General features: G+C 36.4%; 1 protein-coding gene across 1 annotated transcript; it reads left to right on the top strand.

Annotated features, from left to right (window-relative positions):
- Positions 1-5378: 5378 nt before the first annotated feature.
- Positions 5379-20421, top strand: LOC129657095 (transmembrane protease serine 11B-like). The gene is given in 13 exon segments (XM_055587411.1): positions 5379-5442; positions 6481-6526; positions 7885-8006; positions 10416-10531; positions 10611-10678; positions 13170-13330; positions 14889-14927; positions 15722-15813; positions 16855-16939; positions 18889-19055; positions 19058-19142; positions 19522-19664; positions 20260-20421. Coding segments are annotated over 13 exon segments (1350 nt in total).
- The last annotated feature ends 33 nt before the right edge of the window (positions 20422-20454 follow it).

Below are 20454 nucleotides of genomic sequence, written 5' to 3'. Positions count from 1 at the left end.
TAATTCCCTAGAGCTTGATCATGATGAACTATTGGTAAAACTGAGCTTCTAGTTTTGCTATTTTGAGAACTAAGTCCTGTGAGAAGTATGCTTATTAAGAAACAGTGCCCTTTAAAAGGCTGCTAGTAGCTCTCCAGACAAGCTAAACCAAAATTTTGCAAATGCAAAATAAAAAAATAGTACAAATAAGAGCCAAATACCATGTAGGAATTCCCTGGTGGCTCAGCTGGTAAAGAATCCGCCTGCAATGCAGGAGACCCAGTTAAATTTCTAGGTTGGGAAGATCCCCTGGAGGAAGGCAAAGGAACCCTCTCCAGTATTCTTGCTTGTAGAATCCCCATGAACAGAGGAGCCTGGTGGGCTGCAGTCCATTGGTTCGCAAATAGAGATGACTGAGCAACTAAGCAGGACACAGCACTATGTAGGAATAAACAAGCAATAAAAAGAAAGGAGAAGAGATGCTTGCTTCCTGTTCCTGACAATGAGACTATAAGTGCCTATTGAGAAACTGGAGTGTATGAAAAATTAGTATAAGATGTAAACCCTGCACTTTAGGATCTTATTGTCTTCTTGGGGAAATAAATATGGCACAAATAGAACAATAAATAATAATTAATTGTTATGAAGTATGTGCAATATTATGACAGAAAATAATAAAATTAATGTGGGCCAGAGTAACTTCAGAAGATTCAGTAGAATAGAAAACCTTAAGGTGGGTTTGAAGGATTTTGAAAAATTTGAAATGAAATGTATTTGGATGCAAATATCATGATACCACTTGGAGAAAATATAAACCCAGGAAGAGAAAGTACTCTCATAAGATGGATAATTCCAGATGCTATGGAGCACTTGATTAATTTTTATCTGAGTTTGTTAAAACACTGAGACTTCATAATTGAATTGAAACTGGAACATGCAGTCTATGGGAATGTTTTGGAACACATGTACATTCTATAATGTACTCATTTTAGAGAATGGTGATTCAACAAAGCCATTAATATAATATGACATATTTTTCCTTTACATTGGAGAGGCCTTTTGTAGTTATGGGACCAAAGGGAGAAAAATAGCATAAGTACTGAAATTTTAGTCTTTGTTTAGGATGGAAGAAAGGTTCATACTGTTTCATAAGCAACGTTGTTTATCCAAGGAAAGTTGAAGGAACACATCTTCTGAAGTTGCTATTTTTGATATTAGAAGCAAATCAAAAGAAAAAAGAGATGCATATGAGATGATTGGGGCTTCCCAGGTGGCTCAATGGGTAAAGAATACTCCTGTAATTCAGGAGACCCAGGAGACATGGGTTTGAGCCCTGGCTTGAGAAGATCCCTTGGAGGAGAAAATGGCAAACCACTCAAGCATTCTTGCCTGGAGAATCCCATGAATAGAGGAGCCTGTCAGGTTATGGTCCACAGAGTTGCAGAAAGTCGAATACGACTGAAGTGACTGACATGCATGTCTGCACATGAGATGATTGATATCTAACATAAATATGTAATATACATTAGCTTCAAATCTTTGTCTTATTTTAAGAAGGTAACTGACAGTAAATGTCATATAACATACATATGAGTTGTGGATTATATTTCTAATAATTGCTTCAACAAATAATTTTCTGAATCTCAGTGAGTATGTAAAGAGAAAGTTTAAGTTTGTGCAAAGTCCAAAAAGTGGTTTTCCTGAAGGATAGGTAGCAATTCTTACAGTGGTGATTATGTCAGTTTTGGAGACTTGAATATTTTTTCTGGGAATTTTTCCACCTGATATAAATTTAAAATTTTATTTTCAATAAAATAATTGCTTTCCAACTTGTTTCATTAGAACAACATTACCTTGATTACAAAGCTTAACAATGACATTAAAAGACAATAAAATTATGTCATTCTCTTTCAGGAGCATGAATACAACACTCCTAAAGAAAATAAGATATCAAACCTAGTAAAATATAAAATGTATCACATTTTATTTGCAATACAGTTGGGGGTTATTGTAATAGAAATATAAGTTTGATTTTACATTTAAATATCAATTTAATTCATAATATTTATCAGACAAAAATAGAAAATGATTATCTCAATAAATGGAAAAAAGCATTTGGTCAAATTCAAAATTAATTTATTATAAAAATTAGCAAACTAAAACCAAAAAGAACTTCTTTAATCTGATAAAATGATAGTAACTATCTTATTCAATGGTGAAATACCAAAAAACATTCCCTAAAAGTAGGAACAAGAGAAGGATGCCAGCTATCATCCATTCTATTCAACAGTAACTAGAATTCTATGATGTATGGCAAAAGTAATCAAACAACCAATCAGCTAAAAGAAAATAAAAATATAAGCAATGAAAAGGAAGTAATAATATTGTACTTATTTGCTGATGTAGGTATATGCTAAAAATCCAAAATACTATACAAATAGAAAAATAAAATTAATAAATGAAGTTTCTCAATATGAAGTCAATATACTAGTCAATTGTACTTATATATGCCAACAATAAATATAACATAAAATTTAAAGAATAGTACCATTTACAAATAATATCACTTTCCTGAGGTCATGTACAGATATGAGAGCTGGACCATAAAGAGGGCTGAGTGCCAAAGAATTGATGCTTTTGAACTATTGTGCTGAAGAAGACTCTCAAGAGTCCCTTGAACAGCAAGGAAATCAAGCTAGACAATCCTAAAGGAAATCAGTCCGAATACTCATTGGAAGGATTGATGCTGGACTGAAGCCCCAATCCTTTGGCCACCTGATGTGAAGAATTGACTCGTTGGAAAAGAACCTGATGCTGGGAAAGATTGAGGGCAGAAGGAGAAGGGGATGACAGAGGATGAGATGGTTGGATGGCATCACCAAGTCAATGGATATGAGTTTGAGCAAACTCTGGGAGATAGTGAAAGACAGGGAAGTCCAGTGTGCAGCAGTCCATGGAGTCTCAAAGAGTAGGACATGACTTAGTGACTGAACAATACCACCATCAACAACGATTTACACTGGAATAGAAAAAAACAAATACATGAGACTGAACCTAGGAAAACATGTATAAACCTTCTATTCAGATACTTATAAAACACTATTGAGAGAAATTTTTAAAAAATCGAAATAAATAGAAGAAATCACCAAGTTCATGGATTGGAAGCTTCAGTTAATTCTTCCCCATTTGATCTATAGATTCAATACTATACCAACAAAAGTCTAGAGATTTCTTTTTGGAACTTGATCAATCAATGTAAAATTTATAAGGAAATATAATGGACTAAAAATATCCAAGACCATTTTGAGAAAAGAAAAATAATATGGGCTTACATACCATATATCAAGTGTGAACAGAGAAAAAGTTCTGTTCTAGAAGTATTAAATAGCAATCCATCACAGATGATAAAGAATGAGGCCCATTGTGCTTTGGACAAACAGGCCTCTTAGATACTTGGGTAAACATCTCCAGCAGAATTTGAATAACCCTGGACTCTTGAATTTTCCCATACATTGAAAAGCATTAATATCATTGACTTGAGATATTTGTTTTTTGTGACTAGCAGTAGTCTTTTACTAAGATGTATACTTGACTGTATGTATTTCCTAGCCAAAAATCATACAAACTGGTTTTCTCCACTATCTCTTTGGAGCAGTTTCCTCAGAGCTAACTCAGTGGCTGTCTCCAAGCTATAGTCCTCAGTAAGACCTTGAACACAACTTAAACCGACAACTCTTATGTTGTGTGTTTTTAAGTCGACACATGACATGATGCAACTTCAATAATTAAGGCAGTGTGATAGAGTACACTAAAAAATTAACTATAAAAAATTCAGAAAGAGACCCCCATTTGATTTATATCAATACTTGATTTATAACAGAGGTGGCAATGCAGGATAGTGGATAGAGAATTGCATGCACATGATTTCAGTAAGATGTGCAGGGTCAATTAATAGTCATATGGAAAAAAATGCATCTTTACTCCTTCTTCATAATATACACACAAAGGAATGCAATGTGAATTAATGATCTAAGTGCAGATGGTAACACCAAGGTTTTCAGAAGAAAACATGCAAGTATATCTTTATGAAAGGCAAAGAATTCTTCAACAAACTATGTACATATACTCATAAAATACTAACCTTAAAAGGAAATATTGGCAAATTTTAAACTAAAATTAAGAGATTCTGTTTTTTAAACACCACCAATGACTTGTTCCACTTCCAGCAATGGAGAAATATCTTCCATCAAGCTTTTCTAGAATTAATAATTATAAACCTTGGAAAAAATATAACAACCATATGAAGGTAATACAGAGTGACCAAACACTGGCAAAAACTGTCTCAGAGAAAAATAATGAAGAGAAGGGACTATACTGGGTGAAATTTAAAAGCTGTCTCAAAGAAAACTAATGAAGAGAAGGGGCTATACTGGGTGAGATTTACATACATATAGTTTCTTGCCAGAGACCATTGGCCAGTCCAGGTGAGGTAGAGGAGCTAAAAATTAAACAGAAAACCACGGTATAACAGGCTGTAGGAGTCAAAACACAAAGACTGGGGCTGTAGCATAGCTGAAAAGTGAAATATGTGAAAGAATGATCATAATGGCACCCCACTCCAGTACTCCTGCCTGGAAAATCCCATGGACGGAGGATCCTGGTAGGCTGCAGTCCATGGGGTCGCTGAGGGTCGGACTTGACTGAGCGACTTCACTTTCCCTTTTCACTTTCATGCATTGGAGAAGGAAATGGCAACCCACTCCAGTGTTCTTGCCTGGAGAATCCCAGGGACGGCAGAGCCTGTTGGGCTGCCATCTATGGGGTCACACAGAGTCAGACACTACTGAAGTGACTTAGCAGCAGTAGCAGCAATGATCATTTTCACTGGTAATTAGGGAAATGAAGATGTAAACAACAATGAAATAGAATTCATTATATCAAAATGGTGGTGATATTAGTTATGTTAATATCAATACCTTGTGAAAAGTCTCTTGTCAGCAACTTCTACCTAATTATAGCTGGTTCCAGTTGAGGAGGAAGAATCCAGAATGATGAAACTGGTCAAACACAGTTAGAATTATCTGGATATACCAAAAAGCTATTTCTTAGGTGTACCTTTTAAGTGACCAGACAAAGATTAGGCTATTAGTTTTTTCTAAATAGCCAAGTCAAGGAAGCTTGTCATTCCCTGGATGACTCTTATCTTGAAACCATAGAAATATGACAGTCGTTGACACTAGTCAGACAAGTTTCACTTTATTTGTTCTCTTTATTTCACCCAGCCCATAAAAATGAACCAACCAACACTGAATGTAACACATAAACCTGGGAAACTCTGATCATCTTAAAAGCTCCACCAGAAAGCCCTTATTTTTATTACCACTATTATCATCGTCATCATGGTCAACATCATCACTATCTTTGTTCCTGACTCCACCATAATAACCAGAATACTATGTACAGGTAAATGGAATTTTATTTGGGAGAGTAAGTCTATAAAAGCTAACAGGTTGCTACAGAGTAGCTTCTAGTTTTTTGTTCATTAGTTGCTTTTTATAATTTAGATTTTTATTTCTGGATCCATGTTACTGTTTCTGATATCTAAAGGCCCTGTAAAGTCTCTGGGAAATTTTCAGAAATTTGGAAAATATTAATCAAATTTTAGCAAAATTTTATTTGCTATTTTAAAAATAATCATTCATAAGAATACCACTGGGACTTCCCTGGTGGTTCAGTGGTTAAGATTCCACATTTCTAGTGCAGGGGCATAGGTTTGATTGCTGGTCAAGGAACTAGGATATCACATGTTGCAAGGTGCAGCCAAAAAAAAAAAAAGGAATACTACCATTTTTGTTCTCTAATAGTGTAACGAAAACCATGTATTCTAATATGAATTTTTAAAGAAATATTTTAAAAACCTGAATGCCATTATAGATTTTTGGAATAATATACTTTACAACACAGACTCTAAATTAGCACCTGGCAAACTGCAGGGGGCCCTCAAAACGTAATACATTTCCAAATAAGTTCCTGTCCAGACTCTAGGCTTTCCTAGAGTTCTGGAAGAAAGTTGGTGGTGGAGGCTCTTTGACTTATTTGATCATTAATTATTCATACTTTCTTCCTTATTAATAAGCCTCTCCCTATGTGGCTCAGATGGTATAGAATCCTCTTGCAATCTGGGAGACCTGGGTTTGATCGCTAAGTTGGGAAGATCCCCTTGAGATGGGAAAGGCTACCCACTCCAGTATTCTGGCCTAGAGAATTCCATGGACTGTATAGTCCATGGGGTCGCAAAGAGTTGGAAAAGACTGAACAACTTTAATGATGGGGAAAAAAAAGTATCTTTATAAGATTTGGGGAATTTTGCATTGGAATTATGTTTTACACTCTTCACTATATAACAGAACTCAGGTTCATCCAATTCAAGTGGTTGGAAATGAAGTTTTAGTAAATGAGAACTACAGTTTGTAAGGCTTTGTAATTTAACTGCTAATTCAGTGTCAGAATTTGTTATAACGAAGTCTGATTTAGGATATGATACTGGGTATGGGCTGTGGGAAATAAATTATTGTGAGATAAATGTTTTAAAATTGTGGATAGTGTAGTTACCGTAATTTTTAACATTATTATAATATGATAAAGGTAATAGTTGAATTATACCAGAATAGCAATGAGTTCTTCCTTGCAGTAGGTTCTGTCCAAAAGTGAGTCAGGTATAATTTAGTTTAGCATATGGAGTTGGTTAAATTTATTGAAGATTAATTTTTACCCTATTATCTTTGTTAAATGAGAGATTCATTCAGGAACTCAGATTTCTACCTTTAAAAAATTATGGCTAAAATATATACTTGATAGATGAGAGTAAATTATTTCATGAATGGACTTTTTTGGATATTTAGAACATGATTTTAATGATTTCAGCTGTTATTAAAAATAATAATCAATTTCAGAATGCAAACATCATACTAGAGGAGAGGTTGAATAAATCATAAACTGTGATATTTTATATATAAAAAATCTCAATTATTTATGATAGGAAGAAATTCACAATTAAAGGGAAAAAGCAATACCAGTTCTATAGTCAACACTGTGTATTCTTTAGAATTTTATGTAAAGTTTAAAAATAAAATTAAATAAAATTAAAAAATAAATAAATAAAAGGGATCTTCAAAGAAAAGCATTTTATACACTGTAGTATAGTGACTATTTTATATCGAAACCATGCCAGCTACTTTCTGTACTATGTACATAATTTAGGCTATATAGTGCTTGAGTCTCTCAAACTAATATTCATGTCTCAGAGAGACTAAGCTACCAGCTTAAGTTACAATGCCTATTCCAAAACAAATTTGAGACTATCATAGTAAATTTTTCTACTTATTAGCAGACATATATTTTCAGATATTAATAAGGTTATAAATATTATTGTTCACATTAATTAAATGCTCCTTTTAAAGTGTGATTTATCTAATATAAGAAATATTTTTCTATGAAAATTAGATTATACAAATGAACTCCAGTATAAAAGCACGTATGGAATGTAGGGAATTTCTTTGAAGTGCTTTCACAATGTTGGCATAGGGTAGTGTTAATAAACAAGTCATCAAAAGAGATATAAGGAAGAGGTAGGATTAAGAATTGAGAACAGAACAGAGAGGAATTAAGACTGGGTGGAGTTGCACAGGAATTTTCCAGGCAAGAGTACTGGAGTGAGCATTAGCGTCTATCCTCCTTACACATCTGAGGCTTCTTGTTTTAAGCTAACACAAAGATATGATGCATAAACTATAACTTGTTTGTATGAGTTGGAGGAGAGACAGGTAAATTTAGAATATTTATCATCTGATTCAGCACAACACACAGCACATCATCTGATTCAAGTCACCTTCCTTCTTTTGGTAGACACACCAGCGTATCTTCTCAGAGAAGATCTTGGCCGTTATGGAGAACCATCCTTATTTTTCTTGGAGTTGTGGCAATTTGGGGATTAACTATTGGCCTCCTTGTCCATTTTCTGGCAGTTGGTCAGTATTGACTCTCATTTTCTTAAAAATTGACAAGAAACAACAAGAATATTAAATTTCTTTATGGAAACTTTCTCATCAAATTACTATTTTATTTCAACATAATTTTATGCTATTTGACATCAAAGTTTGCAATTTTTTTGAATCAGATGCCTCTTTGATCCAGTCTATAAGTTATATCAACAGCTATGGGAGTGTGGGCAAGATTGAAATGCTCAATACTGTGATGCCAGTATTCATTGTCAATAAAGGTGCTTGTAGAGTAGGTTTGTAGCTAACTTGTATCTTTGGTAAAAAATATACCTCAAACTTCAGAGATTCCCTACTCTTTTTGGTTCCTTCTGATATTGGTTATTAAGATCTACACACACAATTGTGTCTGACTCTTTGTGAACCCATGGACTGTAGCCCTCCAGGCTCCTCTGCCTATGGGATGTTCCAGGCAAGAATATTGGAGTGGGTTCCCATTCCCTTCTCCATTGGATCTTCCCAACCAAGGGATCAAACCTGGGTTTCCTATATTATAGGCAGATGCTTTACTGTCTGAGCCAATCCTTGTGCTCTGATATTGGTTGTTAAGATCCATTTGAGGTACTTCCCTGGTGGTCCAGTGATGAAGAATCTGCCTTATAATGCAGGGAATGCATTTTGGTCCCTGGTTAAGATCCCACATGCTGTGGAACAGCTAAGTCCGGGACCAAAACTAATAAGCCCACATGCTCTGGAGCTCTTGTGCCACAACTAGAGAGTCTGCACCATGATGAAAGATCCCACATGAGGTAATGAAGATCTTATGTGCTGCAACTAAGACTTGATGCAGCAAATATATAAACAAACTTTTCTGAATGACATAATTGATAAGCAGCTGTGGATAATCCACTAATGGCTTTTCTAATAGTGGACAGTCAAGAGTGGTAAAATTGCTGAATGCTCATACTAACTTGATCTTATTATTAATAACATTCATTAAGTTTACATCCAGAAAGCTTGTTTTATTTTTATCTTTCAGGAAAAGTAAACCCTGAAATTTGTATATCCATTTAATGTTTTTATTTTTTATTTTATTTTTTAACTTTAAAATATTGTAATGGTTTTGCCATATATCAACATGAATCCGCCACAGGTATAGGCATCTTTTCATGTGTTTGTTAGCCATCTGTATGTCTTCTTTGGAGAAATGTCTATTTAGTTCTTTGGCCCATTTTTTGATTGGGTCATTTATTTTTCTGGAATTGAGCTGTAGGAGTTGTTTGTATATTTTTGAGATTAGTTGTTTTTTAAAGAAACTTGTATATTTTTGAGATTAGTTGTTTTTTAAAGAAACTTGGCATGTGTTGCTCCACTTGATCCTCACACTAATTCTCTGAGCCTGGGAGGGCAGGTTTTACTACTGTCCCTACTTTCACATGCAGGAAACTGAGGCTCAGGAAAGCCAAGTGACTTCCTAGATATCACAAGCTTTTTAGTATAGTTGAGCACAAATCCACATCTTAATACTTTAAGTGTATGATTCTAACAATACTTTTTCATGATTTTCCTGTTTTATTCCTCTGAAATATATCACCCTATGCAGTAATGCAATGTGGATATATTTTGCTTGATTCAGTGAAAATTTCAGTTCTTTTTCAACCTAGCCTCTTCTCCTTTGTTTTTACCCAGCCATCTTAATATCAAATTTCAAAACTTATCCTTTGGAAGCATAGTGGAAGCTCACAGTCTCTTGCCTACCTTGTCTATCCACCACGTCTCCATAGTCTGAATCTTTCTATCTACTTCTATCTCTACTCATTAAAAAATAACTTTATTCACATAGTTTCCTTATGGATAGCTCTCTGAGTTTTCCAAAGCAGGCTCCCATGAAGAAGCCTTGTCAGTATGTTAGTGGGGACCAGTAGCTTAATTAGCTAGTCTTCCAAAATATGGTTTGCATTTTAACAAGTCCCTTTTTTAAAAGAAACAATGACTTAGTGGAAAGAAGTGATACAAAATGGAACACTACAGTCATCCTGGCTTGAGCAGGAAGTGTGTGGGATGAGAATTTACTCTTGAGTTTCTTACATGGTCAGCTATCTACCATTTCAGATTCAATGCTAGACAAGCTTATATTACCTAAATCTAAATTAGTTGAACTGGACTTCTTGAAATAAAATTAGACACTCAAACTTGGTTGTAAAAGTTTTTTGAAGCAATTTTGGAAGATGGGCTTACTCTAGGATTCTGGTTTACGAATTAATACAGTCTTTGTTAATACTGAGAGTAATTAGAGTTGGCTGAGAGCTAGGGGGATCTCTCATTCAAGTGGTGATAAGTTAATTTCCCAGTATTGATTATTAATTTTGAGATAAAGATATGGAGGGACTTGAGGTCAAGTTTATTTTTAAGTTTTTAAAGTATTTCTTTATTTCACAGAAAAGACTTACTATTACCAAGGTGATTTTGATATTTCTGGAATCACATACAATGATAATTGTGAAAAAACGGTTTCACAGGCCAGCACAGATCTGAGCAAAGATACTGAGATTAAGGTAAGTCAGAAGTTTATTTATTTTATTATAAATTTGGTTAAAACATACATGGTAGCTTTTTTGTTTTTTCTCTTGACAGATGTCTGATGCACTTCAAAATTCTAGTGTATACAAAGAATATATAAACTCAAAAGTCATCAAACTTCTGTAAGTAAAAATTCATTCAAGATCTTATGGAATGAGAAGTAGATAATATATCACATACACCTCAGCTTTAAATAACAACAACAGCAAGAAACAGGGATAGAGGAAGAGAGAGAGAAAAGGAAGGAAGGGAGGAAGGAAGGGAGGAAAGAAGGGAAGAAAGAAGGTAAAAAGAAAGGGGCTAAAGAGTTCCTCAGCCTTTGACTGTGTGGATCACAATAAACTGTGGAAAATTCTGAAAGAGATGGGAATCCCAGACCACCTGATCTGCTTCTTGAGAAATTTGTATGCAGGTCAGGAAGCAACAGTTAGAACTGGACATGGAACAACAGACTGGTTCCAAATAGGAAAAGGAGTTCATCAAGGCTATATATTGTCACCCTGTTTATTTAACTTATATGCAGAGTACATCATGAGAAACATTGGACTGGAAGAAACACAAGCTGGAATCAAGATTTCCAGGAGAAATATCAATAACCTCAGATATGCAGATGACACCACCCTTATGGCAGAAAGTGAAGAGGAACTAAAAAGCCTCTTGATGAAAGTGAAAGTGGAGAGTGAAAAAGTTGGCTTACAGCTCAACATTCAGAAAACGAAGATCATGGCATCCAGTCCCATAACTTCATAGGAAATAGATGGGGAAACAGTGGAAACAGTGTCAGACTTTATTTTTCTGGGCTCCAAAATCACTGCAGATGGTGACTGCAGCCATGAAATTAAAAGACGCTTACTCCTTAGAAGGAAAGTTATGACCAACCTAGATAGCATATTCAAAAGCAGAGACATTACTTTGCTAACAAAGGTTCGTCTAGTCAAGGCTATGGTTTTTCCTGTGGTCATGTATGGATGTGAGAGTTGGACTGTGAAGAAGGCTGAGCGCTGAAGAATTGATGCTTTTGAACTGTGGTGTTAGAGAAGACTCTTGAGAGTCCCTTGGACTGCAAGGAGATCCAACCAGTCCATTCTAAAGGAGATCAGCCCTGGGATTTCTTTAGAAGGAATGATGCTAAAGCTGAAGCTCCAGTACTTTGGCCACCTCATGCGAAGAGTTGACTCTTTGGAAAAGACTCTGATGCTGGGAGGGATTGGGGGCAGGAGGAGAAGGGGACAAGAGAGGATGAGATGGCTGGATGGCATCACTGACTCGATGGACGTGAGTCTGAGTGAACTCCGGGAGTTGGTGATGGACAGGGAGGCCTGGCGTGCTTCGATTCATGGGGTCGCAAAGAGTCAGATACGACTGAGCGACTGATCTGATCTGAAAGAGTTCCCCATATATTATAGCATCACTGTATTGAACAAATTTCTATTCAGGTAGGAAGTGTTCTGCTCAAATCTTTAATCTCTGTACTTGAAGGGGAATTATAAGGTTTTTGGTGGCAGTCAGTCCTAACTGACTTCTATGATAAAAGATAATTGTAACTCTATGCAAAACCAGAAGTTCTAGCTGATTGTTTTGCTACCGATACACTAAAATCATCTCTTTTCCCATTCATACCCATCTGGCCATATTTTTTCTAAAATAATCCTCTTTTGTTCTCTCTCACAATTGCCATCACTTTAATGACCGGAGAAAGTGAATCTTTTTAAGGTAACTTTTGTCTAAATATGTATTGTAAGTACGCTTGGTGGTGGTGGGGATGAGGGATGTAGGGAGGCAGTGTCACAAAGCATAGGGAATGAGTGACACAGGGAATACTTGTGAGTCTGAACTCCCTAAACAAAACAAAATGAAACAAAAAATCCAGCTAGCCAACCAATCAACCAACTAACCAACCAACCAATCTACTTTCTTACAGACAAGCAAAAATCTTCAAAGGGTCTTCAATTAATCATAATTATTTGAAAATAGAGTTGAAGTTTTTTTTTAATAGTGCTTAATATGGATTTTTGTTTGAAAATCTTCCAAAATGAATTTATCTTATTTCCTGATTAATAAAAATGATGTACTGAATATGTAGATAATGGAGATTGTCTTCATGCTTTAGAGTTATCTTTCTGAACTTTCTCATTGCATAGATCTATTGGGGTGGGCATGTATAAGAATCTATAGGAAGAAGTTTAGTATTGACTCCCAAATACATGCTAGAAGTTGTCTTTTGAGTATTTCCAGACCCTACATTTAAGTTCTCATTTATCTTTTTCTCTAAAATTAAGCTATTAGAAAATATCTATATAAGAACATTATTTTTTTTTTCTACATTACAATAAAATCTCAAGCCAATTATTTGTTGGCCAGTAGTCAGTTTCTTACATATGTTTGAAATATTCTGATTTCTAGTTTGTGGTTCACATCCTTTTTCATGAGCAATACCTCTTAACCAGTTAAGTTCTTAGGGACCATTACACTTTATATATACTGAGACAATATCTGTATTATTTTTTAATATATGTAAAGGCAATATAATTAAAATGTGGGAAATCTAATGTGTTCATGAAACATCTAAAAAAATCAGAAAACAGCACACTAAAATATTTCTGTTATTTCTAGTCCTGATTCCAATGGTTCAAATGTACAGTTACAGTTGACATTCAAGTTTCCTCCAGCAAAAAAGAATAGCATGAGGACTAAAATCAAGATTATTTTACATCAGAAGTTGAAGGACACCATGGCATCCTGGAATGCAGTTCCCACTTCCATTAAAGTTACAGGTATTTTACTTTTTTACACTATTTTCTACTACTTAAATACCTAGACTATTAAAAACAAAAAAGGACTGGAAAAAAAAATGAACCAAAGTTTTTAGGAATTTTCTTAGGAAAAATTAGTTTTCCCAACTGTGGCACTCCTATAATTGAGGTGGTATTGGAAAGGGAAGTGTTATAGAATCTTTGTTTGAACAGTGATAGAAATGTGTTAAGCTACAGGCATGCTTGTGAGTTTGGAAAGGTTGGCTGTAATGGATGAAAAGGGGGTGAAAAATAATAACTGAAGCCATATTCCTCCTTGTGCTGTGCTTAGTTACTCAGTCGAGTCTGACTCTTTGTGATGTCATGGACTGTTGCCTGCTGGGCTTCTCTGTCCACAGGGATTCTCCAAGCAAAAATACTGGAGTGGGCTGCCAAGCTCTCCTCCATATGTTCCTCCTTACTTTCTACTTATGTCAGGCTCTCATTATAAGAAACAGACTTGGGGTTTTCTTGATCATTCAGTGTAAAGATTGCAGGAGTAAGGGTAAAGTTAAAGATTAGGGAATTCTCATTACTTCTTGTGGAAGAATGGAAGTAATATTATTAAAGATAAAGTTTGCCTGGAATAATTCCTTAGAAAACAAGGGAAGAAAATGATAGGATTTTGTCCTAGTACAGAAAGTAATTATTCATAAATTTTTGATGATTTTTCAAAGATCTTGAAACTCTAAACTCCAATTATTAAAAAGTCTGTTAGGTGATAAGCTTATGTTTCCAGAGCCCAGTTTTGTGATTCTTCCAGACTGACAATTGATCCTAGTATCCTTGAAGGCTATAATGGTCACCAACTGCCTGTTACAGCTCCTTTGCTTCAATACAGTCCCTGTTACCAATGGGCCACTCATAAGAAGTGAGTTTGAGTTAGAGCTTCTGCAAGGAGCAAGATAATTCCTTTGTGCTTAGTCATTAGGAAAGAAGGTTGTACCAGTTATGGCCCCTCTGTCTCCTAGAAATGCAGGGTCAACACTTTCCGATGTGCCTTTTTTTTATGTTCTCTTTTCTTTCTCTCTAAGGTATCTTTCCAGTAGAAAATAGACTTAAATTTAAGTCAAATTCTCAAAATTTCACAATTCAGTCTAAGTAATGAGATGACTTCTAAAGAGCAGGGTAAGCACAATAAAATGTAATTTTAATTGCTATTCTTCTTTAAAATATAGACAACTCTATTTCAAAGTAGTGAGAATTATCATAGGGAAAAAAATCCTAAGATTATGCTCAGTGCCTCTTTTAGTAAGAGTGTCAGCTTCTTATTTCTCTAAATGTTTTATACTTCAACTGTTATAAAACTGAGAGCTTTGCTTTTTTATCTCCTTTTCCTTTTGCCTATACCACCTGGTAGAGATGTGGAGAGATAGCCAAAATTGAGCAAGTAGGAGTCAGAGGGGTTGATAAATAACACATGAACTAATCTGAATAGTCAAATGTTGGGTGTACTTGGGTTGAGAAATTTAGTCCTTTGGTTGAAAAGAATTGCTTGGTGATATTTTATTAACCTTATGTTTTTGTTTCTTAATTTCAGAAATCATCAAGAATAATGTTGAAATGCTTACCAACAAATGCTTCTAAACTGTAAGTTTAGAAATTTTATTATAAATTTAACACTTTCATAAATAGTTCCCCATCGTCTTGCTACAAAGTTTCTAGAAGTACTTCATTTTGGAAACCTGTAATAGTCTTTCAAAATTATTGGCGATGCCACATATCTATCTAGCATTTCTTTTTGAAAAACACTGACTATTTGTAATGGGTTGTCCAAAAGTGTGAAGTGAGAATTATTTTCAAAAAATGGAATCATGAAGAATATATGGCTGAATTAGTTTTTTTTTCTAAGTGAATGAAAAATGGAGGGTAATAAGAAAATGCAAAACTAGGCTATATAAAATGTGTTTATTATAAGTTAAAAAAACAGTCTGTACTTTTTAAGCCAATTCTCTTTAGAGCATCATGTGTCCCACAGTTTGATACATCCATGCATTCATTCATTCAGTGGATATTTATGGAGTATATGTTGTCCACATAGGGCTTTACAGACAGTATTGTACATGCTATGCAAGACATTAATGAAGCAAAGTCTCCACCTTTAAAATTATGCAATTTACTTGGGGAGACTAGAATTATAATACAACAAAGGTCAACAGTTGAAAGATTCTTGAAACTGGAAAAGAGGAAAAGTAAAAGTCATTGAAACAAGGATAGAGTGCTACCATAAAAAAAGTACATTCTGGAAAAAAACAGCATTGGTTAGGAGATGCAGGACAATCATTGAAGGATTTCAAGAATTGTTTTAAAATGTATTTCTTATAAAGTATAATCAAAGTTACCTGCTCTTGTATAAATAAATCCTTTTTTCAGGTTGTGGGAGAAGACTGACCAACAGTATCACAGTAGGCAACCGAATTGTGAATGGGGAAAATGCCACTGTGGCCTCCACTGATCAGCAGCAGGTGGCTCCTATCTGCAGCGCATTGCTTTGCTAGGTAAGTTTGAAAGTCTGACTAAATTTAAGATTCTGGTTGCAGATCTATTTAGGAGGTCTGTGGAGGTTAACCTAAATGTGTGACATTCACCAAGACTACATGAAATTTACAAGTACTCTCATAATTTAAGGGCAGTGAAGACATTTAAGGGCTTCCTAGGTGACACTAAAGAACTTTCCTGTCAACACAGGATACTCCGGTTCGATCCTTGCATCAGGAAGATCCCCTGGAGGATGGCATGGCAACCCACTCCAGTACTCTTGCCTGGAGAACCCCCATGGACAGAGGATCCTGGCAGGCTACAGTCTGTAGGGTCGCAAAGAGTTGTACACAGCTGAAGCAACTGAGCTCACACACATGCCAACATAGGCATTTAAATGGGAGCAACTAAGGGAAAAGCGAATGGAAGCAAGTAACATTTTCCAAATAAGGGCTTTTGCCTGATGCTAAGTGCTTTATTTACATCATTTCATGTAATCATAACAATAATTCCATATGAAATGTATCAGATCAGATCAGTCGCTCAGTCGCATCCGACTCTTTGCGACCCCATGAATCGCAGCACGCCAGGCCTCCCTGTCCATCACCAACTCCCGGAGTTCACTCAGACTCACGTCCATCAAGTCAGTGATGCCATCCAGCCATCTCATCCTCTGTCGTCCCCTTCTCCTCCTGCCCCCAATCCCTCCCAGCATCAGAGTCTTCCAATGAGTCAACTCTTCGCATGAGGTGGCCAAAGTACTGGAGTTTCAGCTTTAGCATCATTCCTTCTAAAGAAATCCCAGGGCTGATCTCCTTCAGAATGGACTGGTTGGATCTCCTTGCAGTCCAAGGGACTCTCAAGAGTCTTCTCCAACACCACAGTTCAAAAGCATCAATTCTTAGTCACTCAGCCTTCTTCACAGTTCAACTCTCACATCCATACATGACCACAGGAAAAACCATAGCCTTGACTAGACGAACCTTTGTTGGCAAAGTAATGAAATGTATACTTGAAGCTATTTAAAGATGAGAAAATCGGGTTTAGAAATGGTGATACAACTTGACCAAGATCCTACCACTCTTAAACAACAGGAACCAAGTGTGAAGTCAGGTATGTCTAAATCCAGTTACAAGGTGCTTATTTGTCTTGTGCTCTAGGGATTTACAATCTAGTTGAAGAAATTTAAATGTGATGTATTAAAGGTATTATGCAGCATAGTGGTAAGTGTCACACGTACAACACAGATGTTAGTATGCTCTATGAAGACTTGATGAAGATAGAGAACATATTCTAACTGAGATATGCAGTTGCAAGTTTTGTTCCAGACTCTAAAGAGATGAAGTTTGTTTGATTGGAGTAGATATATCAGAAAGAATAATGCATATTTTGAGTTGATAAAATAGTCATCTTCAAATGTGTTGAGATGTAGAGATACAAGTCTTATTCTATGGACAGCAAACAAAAATAACTATTTGAAATAAAGAAGATTTTTAAATGGAAACGTTAGAAAATATAGTTTTATTCATCAGGGACACCTCTAAATAACAAGATGCTTACTTACTAAAGAAACACAGCTATTGAATATGTGGAGTCACTGAAGTCTTCAGAGTGGGAGAAGGATTCAAGAAGGTCACAGTTGAACAAAGATCTTGAAATCTTAAAAAAAAAATGCACCTGACATTTTGAGGAAAGTGACAGTAATTAAATAGAATGTTAGGGCCTAAATTAAGAAAGCATCGCAAAGGAACTGGAGAATTTGGTCCAAAAATCTAAATTAGAAGCCAAGATTCATTGACTTGGTACATATAGTGGAGTGACTGGTGAGAACGAGTTGCAATTTTTTATGTATGCAGACAGAGGTCAAGAGCCCTGCCACAGGCTCATGGAGTCCAGTGTACATGGCAGTACATGTGATTCTGGACCCCATGCACTGAGGCTTCTCATGTGATTGCTCCCTAACTCAAATGCATAGAAACCAGATGTGGCTGAAGTAGCAGGAGACATCAGCGACTGTTTAGGAGGATTTGTAGTGGGCTAGGAGTCGGACACGACTGAGCGACTTCACTTTCACTTTTCACTTTCATGCATTGGAGAAGGAAATGGCAACCCACTCCAGTGTTCTTGCCTGGAGAATCCCAGGGACAGGGGAGCCTGGTGGGCTGCCGTCTCTGGGGTCGCACAGAGTCGGACACGACTGAAGCAACTTCAGTCGCAGCAGCAACAGCTCCAATATGGGCTTCCCTGGTGGCTCAGAAGGTAAAGAATCTGCCTGCAATGCAGGAGACCAGGATTTGATCCCTGGGTTGGGAAGATCCCCTGGAGAAGGAAATGACAATCCACACCAGTACTCTTGCCTGGAGAATTCCATGGATTCAAGAGCCTGCTGGGTTACAGTCCATGGGGTTGCAAAGAGTCAGACATGACTGAGCAACTAACATACACACAACATCTCCAATACAGGCTTCCCTGGTGGTTCAGATGGTGAAGAACCTGTCTGCAATGAAGGAGATATGGGTTAAATCCCTGGGTCAGAAAGATCCCCTGGAGAAGGAAATGGCAACCCACTCCAGTATTCTTGCCTGGGAAATCCCATGGAGAGAGGAGTCTGGTTGGACACGACTTGACAACTAAACAACAAACAAATCTAATAGTCCTTAGTTAGTAGTAGTTAAGTTGCTCAGTCATGTCTGACTCTTTGCGACCCCATGGACTGTAGCCCACCAGGCTCCTCTGTCCATGGGATTCTCCAAGCAAGAATACTGGAGTGGGTTGCCATTTCCTTCTCCAGGGGATCTTCCCGACCCAGGGATTGAACCCAGGTCTCCCGCATTCGAGGCAGACGCTTTAACCTCTGAGCCACCAGGGAAGCTGTTTTTATATGTCTGCAGCATTTATGACATCCCCACACCAAAGACATTTTTAAGATAATAATTTAAGTGCTTTATAGTACTGTTTCGGAAACATAGCTTAAAGTGATAAGATAACCACTGAGAATACTATTTTGACCCACAAATTCAGTGTATTTTAATTAAATTGTGCCCTCCAAGAAAAATAATCAGAAGATTGGAGGGTTAACTTTGGAACTGTAGTAAATAAACCGTATATGACACGGAAAGTTCAAAACATTATTATTCATGAAAATTTTAGTGGCCCTGGCATTCATGATGATATTGCCCTTGTACAGCTCGCTGAAGAAGTCTCTTTTACGAGGTATGTTCATAAGATTTGAAGATTTGTCTTCCTGAAGCCAAAATGAAACTCTCAGCAAATGACAGTGTTGTAGTTACAGGATGGGGAACACTTTATATGAATGGTAAGTTTATGTGAATGGTAAGTCTTTCTATAAATATGTAATAGCTTCATAGGAATAATTATTTATTCAATCACTCACTCTTTCATGCAATTAACCAATTCATTAAAAAAAAAAAAAACTGAAAAGAAAATGAAGTGATGGGACCAAAAAAGCATGGCATTGTCTTCAGTTTCTGAAATATCTCCGGGAATACGAACTGGAAAATTTGGAATTTCTGTGTGAGGCAGCCAGCTATAATAAACATTAGAAAGAAATCAGTCTAGCCTGGGACTGGTCTGCCTCTTGGAGACCAAAAGAATCTGCTTTATTCTACAAATTGTTCTTTGTTTTAACAAACAAGGTTAAGATCTCCATAATATGCAGAATTTCTTGCCCTTAGGTCTTCTTCCAGTGATACTTCAGCAGACCTTTTTGAAGATTATTGATAACAGAGTTTGCAATGCTCCATATGCATTATCTGGCTTGGTGACTGATACAATACTATGTGCTGGATTTATGTCAGGAGAAGCAGATGCCTGTCAGGTACTTTTAGATACATTGTCAAATCATTTTTCCCAAGTACTAATTCATTGGAAGTTTTTACCACTTTTTTTTTTTTTTGTCTTAATGATTTTCACAGAGTAGCTTCTTATTTCAATCCACCTAACAAATATTTATTCATCTCATTAATGTACCAGACCCCAGCTAAGAAGCTGGAAATGCAGTGGTGAACACAACTCTGCTCTCAGGAAGTTTTCAGTCTAGGAATCCATAGTTACAAGGTAATAAAATAATTTGGCCCTATTTTCTGGGCAACCTGCAGACCTAAAGAGGCTGCCTCTTCCTTATCCAGAGATGCCACTTGCACATGTCATCCATTCCACAGAGGCTTCATCATGGAGTCACTTTTGCCATTGTTAAGGTCAACTTCTAGTCTTCCCAGCCCAATCCAATCCCATTGTAGGCACTGTGTTCTGGTTTGTAATTGCCCTGGGTTTTGAAGAAACTCAGTAGTTCCACAGTTCTAAGCCCAAAGAGCATGAATTGTCTGCACTGCCTAGAGCCTATTGAAAACTCCAGAGGAGAGACAGAAATGTTTCAGGACAAGAAACATTTTTTTTTTCTTGTTTTCTTCTAGAATGATTCTGGTGGATCACTAGCTTACTCCAACTCTAGGAACATCTGGCACCTTGTTCAAACAGTAAGAGCGGGAGAAGGGTGTGGTAAAAAGAATAAACCAGGTGTCTACACTCGAGTGACTGCTTATCATGACTGGATTACCTCCAAGACAGGACTCTGAAAGAGAAGTAAATTTGGAACATAACAGAAAGAC

The sequence above is a fragment of the Bubalus kerabau genome, chromosome 7 (genome assembly GCF_029407905.1).
Source record: "Bubalus kerabau isolate K-KA32 ecotype Philippines breed swamp buffalo chromosome 7, PCC_UOA_SB_1v2, whole genome shotgun sequence".
In the NCBI taxonomy this organism is placed as follows: domain Eukaryota; kingdom Metazoa; phylum Chordata; class Mammalia; order Artiodactyla; family Bovidae; genus Bubalus; species Bubalus kerabau.
The sequence above is the reverse complement of the archived record's forward strand: the minus strand, read 5'-3'. Positions and strand labels throughout refer to the sequence as shown.